At 40.9% G+C, this 11,171-nt stretch overlaps 1 protein-coding gene across 1 annotated transcript; it reads right to left on the bottom strand.

Annotated features, from left to right (window-relative positions):
- Positions 1–5,530: 5,530 nt before the first annotated feature.
- Positions 5,531–6,487, bottom strand: LOC117616114. Its single transcript, XM_034345328.1, has 2 exons — positions 5,727–6,487; positions 5,531–5,644 (listed from the first exon to the last, which is right to left on the bottom strand). The coding sequence occupies exons 1-2, from the start codon at positions 6,052–6,054 to the stop codon at positions 5,622–5,624; spliced, it is 351 nt and encodes a 116-aa protein (XP_034201219.1). The 5' UTR covers positions 6,055–6,487; the 3' UTR covers positions 5,531–5,621.
- Between the last annotated feature and the right edge of the window lie 4,684 nt (positions 6,488–11,171).

Raw genomic sequence — 11,171 nt, forward strand, 5'->3', positions numbered from 1 at the left:
AAAAGCCTTTGTTGAGCAATTGCTCAATGAAAATGCTTGTAGGAGGCAACATCTGATATATTGGAAATATTACAAGTGCATCTCCCACCTTAGAAACACCACAAGTAGCTGCTATTGCTTTTGTTTTTGGTGCTTTATTAGTCTCAGTTTGGAATTGTGGATGTTTATTTATATATGTTATTTAGTGGATTTTTGGTTGATTATTATTATTGTTAGTCTGTGCACTTATGGAAAGTAATATGTGAACTTGAATTTGTAATTTCAAGCCATGTGGATGGCTTTTGCATATATATAAAATATCTAAAGTTTGCATCTATAAATATTATATGACTTTTGCTTTATATGATGTTGGGATGATTTGGTGCTTGTCTCACCACCATGTTTGAACAAAGAAAGGAAGAAGAAAAGGGTAGAGGTCATGTGGCAAATGGTTCGGCAATTGACAAACAAACATTTTGTTTTGCAAACTTTGATTGCAATTGCATGTTGTGTTTGCAATTACTTAGTGATGGTTTGACAATTTGCATTATGGAAGTTGAGCTTTCACATTTGGGAAATGTTCTTAAAATATAGGGAAGTTTTGGAAAATTTAATACCAATTTTTGGCCTTGGAATTATAGTAAAAGTAGTTGATAATTACAATATTATCACTTCAAAGAAATTTTTTAATTTTTTGGTCCCAGTCCGAGCATAAACCAAACACAGGATAGTACTATTTTTGTTATCCAGCTTCTTAGTCCGACGCAGCACCAAACATAGGTCAGTACTTAATCCAACTTAGACCAAGCCAAGCCAAGCCAATCCACGACAGTCCCATAATTTAGTTTAATCCATGATAGTCCATCATACCAAACGACCCCATAAAATTTTCATATTTTTAGGAGCCCACCCATATTTAGGCATTGAGGTAGCTTGGAAAAATCTTCGGCTAATGAAGAGTTGGTCGAAGAGGATTATTCGACTTTGGAGGAGGGAGAAACACGGGCAATTAATATTTTCAACAATCAATGTCCTGGGAAATCATAGTCTCTAGGGATCTAAGTGCGCACAAAGGCAAACAAATATATCAATCCAACAATTATGGCAAAAAAATAATTGGGTAGATTACATAAAACCCCTTCAAATACGAGGTTGAATTAAATTTAGAGAAGATGATAAGTGTTAGAGAGAGGGCTATAGGAGAAAAATGATGATGTAGTCCAAAACAGGTGATGGGGAACTTCGATATGAAAGTTGTTTGCTAATTGTGAGTTATTTATTTATTTAAAAATACATATTAAAAGAATTTTGAGTCTCAGGTTAGCTTCGGTAATCATAGAGTTGGATTGTAAGTTACTTGTTGGGTTTGAGTGTCACTGTGTCAGACTCAGGGGTCTCCAGGTCAAGGATCGGTGAGGTGGTCATTAGGTCAGATCATGGGTGTTGAGGCCCAAAAAATCCACACTTCGGCCCAAATAAATGCTCAGCCCAATGCAATACCTTACCCAGAAGAAACCCAATTTGGGCACGCGAAAGCCATATGCGCTTGTACACATACCACGCCAAGCAAATAAACAACGCGCCATGCTACAAGCTTAAGTGGGCCCAAGCCACGCAAGATGCCCGGGGCTTGCTTGAGTGGGTTGTGGTATGGATGGTAATAGGTCGTCATGAGGCCCATTGATGGGACGAGAAATGGAGGTTCCAGGTTGCTTGGGAGCCTCGGAACCCAAGCCCATTTCTTAAGCCCAAATATATGGGTGAGCAAAAAGGGAAAATAACCCAACCAAAATAACTCAACCAAAATTAGCCCAATCAAAGAATAGCCCAACCAAGAAGCCCATCATTCAACAAAAATAGCCCATTTACTTAGTGAACCTTGGCCCATACAATTGCCATAGATGAACCACAAGCTCCAGCACCTAGCTGGAATAGAAGCCACGAAAAGGAAGTTTGAAAGTTCATTGAATAAGGCTGCTGGGAAGTGCCAGCACATGGGAATGGATCAAGTTCCAAGACAAAACACCAGAGAAACCAAGGGATGTTAACATGCAAGCTCCCAGGAAGAGAGACACTCTTTAAACCAACATACACATCCCAACTCCTTCCCTATCAAAACTGGTTATAGGAAAGAGTGAGAAAGAAAGGAAGAAAATGGCTGGAAGTAGAAATCTTCTACTGAAGCAGCCGCAGGAAAGGAGGCCTTGAGCTCCAAAATCCCTGATTTTGTGCAAATAGATAGAGAAAAATCTCACTAAAACAGGAAAAGTCAAGAGAGGAAAGGAAAAGGGAAGGAAAACCTTGCTAAGATGGGGAAGAGACCATTAGGGTTTCTTGGGGAATGAGGGTTTCCCGCAGCTATAAAAGGAGGTCCCCTCCACCTAGCAAAAACCAACCCAGGCTGAGAGAGCAAGCTTCCTCTCTTACTAGCAAAAATCCAGTAGCCCTATTCACTCTTCTTCTTCGTTCTTCTCTGTTAACAGACTATTTTCAGAGTCTGTCAAGCTGCCGGAAGAAGTAATGCCCTTCCTTTAGCCCCTTTTAGCCAAGATCATCCTGCAAACCTTGTCTCCCTCATCTTAAACACTCCCATTTCTCCCTAGGAAGCCTTATTCTCCTCTTTGGTGCTCAACTCATGCTGACCTTGCTCCCATGCCACAATCTCCTCATGCTAAGCTAAAACTTTATCTGTAAGCAAGCATAAATTACCTATAAGCAGCCATCATTTTCGTTGGTGAAGATAACCAGAACACTTCCTAAGGCTTTACTGCCCTTTCGAAGTGCTTTTGGGGCTTAATTTTCGAACTCAGGCACAAGGGGGCAATTCCAGTAATTTCCCTTTTACGGCAGCCCAGCCCATTTGCAGCTGCCGGAAGAAAAAGACCCCCACATAAATTGGCGACTTCACTGGGGATTAAGCCATTATCTTCATCAATGCCTCCAAGGAAGAAGGACAGAGCCAAGCTTGTCATCCAAACACCATCGCTGGAAGAGCTGCTGCTAGAAGCAATAAACCAGAGAAAATAAAGAGATAAGAACATTCCTTCCTGCATTTTCTTTTTTTTTGGCTATCTGCTTTGCAGAACAAACATGATATAGATTGCTCACATGCTCCCTTTGTTTATGCCTTAGATCTCCATTCTCAAGTAAGACAAGATCTTGTAAGAGGGCTGGGGGCTTTGGCAAATTCATCATTCATGCATTTGAGTGAACTACACATGCAAACTCCAAAATACTTGGGGGCTTCGTGCCAAGAAAATCTGTATAAGAAGAAAAGAGGAGTCAAAATTCAGTTCCAAATGACTTGGGGGCTTCCTGCCAATTAAAAAAAAAGGTCAAGCACAAGCACTTCAAAGTTTCTCATGCTAAACTAAGGTATGCCTTGGTTCCAAGAGTTGTGTGAACATTATTCACATCAGCAAGTCCAACTATATCATTCCAAGCCAAGTTACATTCTTCCAGCTCCTACTCTACAAGCAAAGAATTTATGGCACTTGCCTCATTTCAAATCTTCTTAGCCCCTGCCCCATTTCAAACATCATGCTAGTATATGCGCTCCTTAACCCCCAAAGCTCAATTTATCCATGCAACTCAAGATTGAACAAGTCCTCTCTGGAATGCTGCTTGCATCACCTCCATCTTTGGCACTGCCCACAGAATGCCCTGACTTTCTATGCCATTATCGGCTCCACAATCCACATGCTCTCTATTGGAAGCCAAAGATAAGAAATTCTTTCTTTTTCTTTCCTACCTTTTTAGATTTCACAATAAAATATATATTATCATGCCACATGCCATACTTGTAAAAGCAGCACGAGCATGTCATCTATTCAAATATAAACATGTAATGATAAATTTTTTTATTATATATATATAAATCATGTTTTAGGCCAATACCAACAGAGTGAAGTTGGGCTATTCAGCTTCCTTTATCTCTTATCTTTCACTTTGAAAGGAATACAAACACTAGACATTTACACACTACTCAAAGCACGAATATCATCATGTGCTTTAATAATTGCCAAAGCATCACATGCTTGCATATTACTAAAAGCAACCTTTGTTGGTTTAATATTGATGTGTGATTCATTCATTAGTTAATGATGTTGAATGACATTCATTTGAAATCGACAAATATCAATTATATTCATTTACAAGTTGCAACATATGTATTATTTTAACCACCATCTGCTTTGGTCATGCAGAAATTATATATCTATCAAGCACTTTGTTCTTTTAAAGATGATGAGTACATTTCTCTACACCTCAAGCCTCAAGGAGCATGGGACCCTATGTTCCTGTACCGATCAGCATCTCAACACGCTCAGCAGCGCCAAGCCATGCCAACAACAAAATTGTGCCATAGGAGATGGTCTAAAGAGGAATCATGCCAAGAAAAAACAATCCATCTCCAAAATCATGCAACTCAAGCATTTCACTTGGTGTTTCTAGCTGCCGGAAGCACAGAGAAGAAGCCATGCTATCATGCCAAATTGTCAACATTGCAATAGAGGGATATCCTAAGTTCATCTTGCCATGCAATACCCAAAGCCATCAAAGGCTATTTGGGAGCCTTATGGAAACATGGAAAAAGCTCACAGGTGTAAATATTCAAAACCTTCAAGTTATAGCACTCCATGGCCACTTACTGATGGACGGATGAATGGTTCCAGCAGCGAAGTATTCAAATTGGACATGCCGGAAGAACGCCACTTGGGGGCTTCATTTAGTTAGCAAGATTATCAAGAGACAGCTGCCGTAACCTCTCATAACCTCACAAAAGTTGAAAAAAGTACAATGAGTTATGAGCTGCAAATCACTCCTTGATTAGTTGGGTTATGAGCTGCATGCAGGTAAAGCAGTAGCTGTGGCTCTGTTAAACAGAGCATGACAGCCTACTACAATACATGCCAAATACATGTCAATCTAAGCCACAACCTTTCATGCTATTGCAAGACATGCACACTCCTTGGTCCTTTCATACTTGGGGGCTTGATTTGATGGGAGTATTCATTAATGCAAAGTGGCTCAAGCTTTACTACAGCTAAGTTAATCTTATGTCAAGCACGCCACTTAGCAGTAAGACATGCCAAGCAAAGTCACTTGGATGGGGTCAGAGGCCATCAACAAGCTGCACGCCAAAGCAAAATAATATGGGGCATGCATTCTTGAGCTGCTGGAACAACGAAACCATTGTCCTCTTTTGATGAGCAACCAGAATATGCAAAACATCTGGGAATTTTACAAAGACCATACATACACTAGTCTGACCCTTTTTGGGTATGACAAGAGGGTGTTTTTCAGGCCTAGTGGTCAGACAAAATTTTGGCAACATATACCTTGTTTTTAAGGATATCCAACCTGTCAAAGAATCTCCAGCAGTTCATAAAAACAAATTTTGCCAACCAAGCAACATATATATATATATATATAAGACATGCAGATTACAACATGCCTCAAGCATTCAGAAATGGATACAAGCTCCAGTGATTCAACATTACATTACAAAGCCATAACGACATGGTCGTTAGAGTGTCTAAAAAAAAAAAAACTACAGTCAAAGCAAGATAAAACTACACATGCTAAAGACCCATGCAGCCTATGGTCTTCAAGGGAACAGAACCACGCGCCAAGATAATCAGTCACCAAGCCAAGAGGAGACAACCTGCAAGAAGAAGATGTGTGTTAAGACCAAGGGATGCTGGAAGGAGTAGCCCGATAAAAAAAACAAGAGAGGAATTATATACCTTGAAGCTGTGAAGAATGCCCAAAAAGAACGAAAGAAGCACTAGGAGATGATCTGGCTGTTGCCTCCGTCACACACTCAGCATTGTCGGCAGAAATACCCTTAGCAAAAAAAAGGGCATGCACTTCCCGGCGCTGCTTGTCCAATTCCTGTTGCTTAATGATCAAAGTGTCGACAGCAGCTTTTACCTCACTGGAACCATGTGATAATTTCATGCTTTGAATGGCCCGCACTCCAAAGACAGCACATGCTAGGTTCCTCACAAGGTTGATGAAGAAGTCCACATGAGAGCCCAGAGTTATGGCCTCACATATCTTAAGCGCCACCATCAAAGAAGGCTTTGAACGCCATGAAGGAATTCTCCCAATCTTGCCAAGACATGCTTTTCTCCGATAAATGCCCTACGGAGGTGGAAACATCACCGTCCTTATGGTTGTCATCAATAATCTCACCACAAGGCGGTACTGCTGGAAGCTGTGGAGAGGTGCCGGAAGTTGTGTCGGATGTGCTTAGGAAAGGAGGCAGCACTGCCGAAAGCTGTGGAGAGGTGCCGGTAATTGTGTCAGATATGCTTATGAAAGGAAGAGTAGGAGGCAGCACTGCTGGAAGCTGTGGAGAGGTGCCGGCAGTTGTGTCAGATGTGCTTATGAAAGGATGAGCAGGAGGCTGCGCTGCTGGAAGGTGCAGGGCAGTGTCGGCAGCTACGCTGGACGTCCCAAGAGGAGGAGTAGGAAGTGTATCCTCCGCGACTCGTGAGATGCTCTCAACCTAAAAAAAAAAATTGGTAGCATATACCTGGCATCTATCACAACCCGACCTGTTAAAATCTCAAGCAACTCATGCATTTCAGCCAAGTAGAGTGTACAGAACAAGCTGGAAATCTTTATCTCAATGCATTCCAAATCGCAACAATTCATGCATTTCATTATTTCCAACCAAGCAAAGCATACAAAACAGGCCGAAGCTCAATATCTAAAGCATTCTACATCAAAAGTTCTGACAGAAAGTATGGAACAATGTTGTGTTCCAAGTTTCCGACAACATGAGCTTTAGGCTCTCCAAAAAAAAAAGGGGTACAACTCGAGCCCAGACGCAGTCAACTATGCTAAAGATCGATACACCCTACAGTTTCAAAAGGAAAAGCTACTACACACTGAGCCAGCCAGCCCCTACAACAAAGAAATGCAGCCTGCAAAATGAAATAAGGACAAGTGGTAGAGAAAGATGGTGCTGGAAGATATGCCCTTTCTATTAAAAGAATATATATATATTACGGTGCGAAGAAGGAGAATCGGGTATCTCAACTAGATCACGGTGCATGACTAAAACAGAATAGAAGAAGCGCTATGGATGATCCTTTCGATGTTTCCACCATGCACCAAGCGCCATTCTCAGTCAAGGAGAAGGTCTCGTAGCTTACGGCACTGGCTCTCCAATTCGTGTTCCTGAAGGCTTAACGCATTAACGACAACTCTTGCTTAAGGGGATCATGCATACATCTTCATGCTACAAGCAGCTCGTGCTCTAAAAATAGTGTGCTATAACTTCTTCTAAGCATTCATCGGGAAGACCATGCAAAATCCTAATAAGACACACCCTTAAGCCCTTTCAGCACGCTGCTGTAAGGTCAAAAACGAAGTTTCCTTGGCAACCTTCAATCATTCGCGAAACATCTTTGGTAGTTGGGGCTGTCAACTCGCGATCGAACCACTGTGGCCAGCCCTTAGTGATGCTGCAAGGGTATTAAAAAAATAAGGTGGCCGCCGGAAACATGTCTTTCTTCTATACAACACCTGGAAATGAGAGTAGCTTCCTAAGCTTACTCAGTGCCTATGATCGAGTCTTGGTAAGTGTTTCTAAGCTATGAAGGTAGTTGTCCATTCTTCAACCCGTCGTGCAAGGGGAAATAGGCCATCACTCATCACAAAGATCATTGGGACTTATTATGTGAGTCCCTGCAAGAATTACCAACGAGGAATATGCTGTAAAAGGGCAAAGTATGAAGCAGGTTCTCTGTGTTAAAGCCAAGAAATCTCCACGCTAGCATGCAAGCTATATGAACTTCACAGGCCAAGCAAAGCAAGCCATCTCATGCCAAGCGAAATGCATAAACAAAAAAAAAAAAAATAATTAAAAATTTTGAAGCATCATGCAATCTATTACTCGAGCTTATGACAAGCAAAGTTCCCATTTCATGCTCAATCAATCATTCCAGCAGACCCTTTCACAAAGCAAGTGTTACAAACTGAACACCACTTACCTCCTAGTAACCTTTTTCACAAAAAAAAAAAATCCCTATGAGTTACAACGGCATTCTTGCTGACCCACCATATACATGTTTATATCTATCCCTATAAAGCCAAGAAAAAAAGTTAGCCATGTCCAAACTCTAAGCTCATAAGAGGAAACAAATGGTGCTCTCCTCCAGCTTTCCACAGCCTCTAACCCTATGTATTAATCATGCGGTTACAAGCATATGCTCGTGATGCATATAGTTCAATCAAAGAAGGTGGTCAAGAACGTAGCACACGCAAAGCAGACGCCAAGCATGGCAAGTCAAGCTCACGCCAAAGAAAAGGCTTAAGCAAATAACAAAGCAGCATGCAATTTATCCATGGCAAGCAAAATTCTCAAGCAATTCCCATGACAAACAAATTCTCCCTCAAAATGCAAAAAGATTCAAGCATTGCAGAGCATGCATTCTGTCAATTTCTATTTCCACAAGATCGGAGAAAAGTCCAGATTTAATCAAGCGTGTGTTCACAAGAAAAACAAGCCTAGGCCAAACACCAGTCTATGTCTATTCCTACAAAGCCAAAAGAAAGACTCAAGATTCCAGTGAAGGAGCAGAACTATTTACTGAGAAATCGAGATAGAAATCCGAATTGCCAAGTTGTGAAATAGTACACTCGAAGCTTCCAGCGGCAAGGAATACAACGCAGGCTTCCAGTACCTACCCCTGCTTGTGCCAGAGACGTATACACCTACATAGAAAAAAACGCATCATGCAAAGTTCAGCCTTTTCACAAGCTCAAAAAATGGCCACCACATGATAAAAGGGGATGCTGGAAGCATAATCGCTATTGAAGCATAAATTTTTCCAAAGACAAGTTGCAAGAGACCAAAACTCACTTTCATGCTATCAAAATCCTAGAAAATTAGACTTCTCATGCTTTCTCATGCTTTGGAGATTCTAAACAAGAGAATATGTTAGCCAAAATCAGACGCCAGAAAGGTACTCATACGCAAAGGGAGGCGCTGGAAGCATAATTTTCTCAAAGTGCAAGCAAACTCATCTATCAAGCATTTGACTAAATTCAGAAGGCGTGATACCAATCCACATGCTAAAAAAAAAAAAAAATTTCATTTCATTCAAGCATTCCAAGCAATTCGGGCATTTCAAGCAATTTGAAGAACTCATGCTCTTACGACAATACCTTTCAACATCATGCTCAAGAACATGCTCTAGCAATACTCAGATCACCACTCAATGCCAACAGAAAGGACATGCTAAATTCCCAAGCAAAAGCAACATGCCAAGCAAAACTTATACACAAGCTTTCCAACCATCCTAGCTAGAACATCCCACCTTTCGAAAATCACTATAAATCAAGCTTACAACCAACAAATCCCAGACTTTCCAGCTTAGAACTAGACATATCAAGCTTCATTTTTCCAAAATTTTGCTGCATTTCGAGCTAGGAAAGCATGTCAAACAGATTTCTAAAACAGCCCATGCAGCAGAAACTGTACAGCTCCAGCAACTTAACCCTTACTTTGAAATTCCACCGAAAATTCATTTTTTCTTCAAGTGACGCAAAACCAATTCCAACATAACCATTGAGAAGTCCATTTTCATGTCTCAAAAGCTCCAACTCAGATTTGAAAAGAAACATTTCAAAAGTTCAAAAAACAACCAGCAAGCTACTTTGATATATTTTGACAAACACTTGGCATGCATACCCAAGTGAACTCGTATGACTCTTGTTTATCACCAAGCTAGAATCCTAAATCAAAAGCTCAACCTCTGAATTCGATTTCTAGTTCACAAAGGCATCAACATAGAAGACAAGCATGCAACAGAGGCATCAACATCAAGCATTCAAGCATAGAAGACAAGCATGCAACAAAGGCATCAACATCAACTCATGAACATGCTTCAGAAAAATGGAGGCAGAAAGCACTAGGATGGGTGGATGATTCTCAATTTTGGATATGTTATAAACAACATAATTTCGAGCAAATTTTGTGAAGCAAGTGCAATCATCCAAGCATCTTAAGTTAAAGACACATGCAAAAACAGAATCTGCAAAAACTCACCAGCCATGGATGAATGCAGAAGTTACAGACCAGCTTTGAGGTATCAGAACAATTCTACAAATTCTACAAATTTTACAGGCCATAGTACTCGAGCAGATGAGCAACTTTCATCAAGGAAGTTTTCTGATCCGAGCTTCCGAAATATGACTTATGTACTGATGCACAATACCCACGGGTTTGGGTCCTGAAGAAGAAGAAGAAAGAAGAGAATGAGGGAAAACCAGAAGATAAATCATGGCAAGACAAGTCACGTGCTTCAGGCACATGCCCTATCCCATTTCAAACAAAACGTTTTTCAGCACCTGCTCTATTTCAAACATCCTTCCAGCACATGCCTTACTTCAAACATCCTTCCAGCACATGCCCTATTTAAAATATTTTTCAGCACCTGCCCTGTTTCAAATATCCTTCTAGCACATGCCCTATTCCAAATACCCTCCCAGCACATGCTCTACTTCAAGCATTCTTCCAATATCTAGCCATCATGTCGCACACTATCACGTTCACTAAGGTTTTGTCTGCAAATTCAAGTGTTCTAGGGCTGGTGCTGTAAACTCAACACAAGCCAAAGCCAAGCAATACCAAGCATACATGCAAAAATCAAGCATACATGCCAATGCCAAGCATCCAAGCATACATGCCAATGCCAAGTATCCAAGCATACAAGTCAAAGCCAAGCATATATGTCAATGCCAAGCGTTAAGCCAGATACCAAGAATACATGCCAACATCAAGCGTGCAAATCAATACAACTCTTGCAAATCAGCCAACCATGCAAAATCACATGCCAACATCAAGCGTGCAAATCAATACAACTCTTGCGAATCACAACCATGCAAAATCAAGTCTCTCTAGTCACTCAAGCAAATAAATCATGCAAGCTAAGTTATTTTGAGCTAATCCACCAAGCATTTTCTCCTATATCATGCCACAAAATAGGTCAACTCTTGGTAACTCTAGTAAGTAATCTCCAAAATTACAGTGTCTAGGAAAGTTCTTCAAGGCAACACCCTCGGTGTTTAAGAAGGATTGGGTTTTAAGCGGGACCATTGCGACCCCTCCAACCTTCCCGGAAAAAACTTGGCTGTAATTTCAGAGACACTTAACTGGTCATCCTTGAGTTGCT

The sequence above is a fragment of the Prunus dulcis genome, chromosome 1 (assembly GCF_902201215.1).
Source record: "Prunus dulcis chromosome 1, ALMONDv2, whole genome shotgun sequence".
NCBI lineage: Eukaryota > Viridiplantae > Streptophyta > Magnoliopsida > Rosales > Rosaceae > Prunus > Prunus dulcis.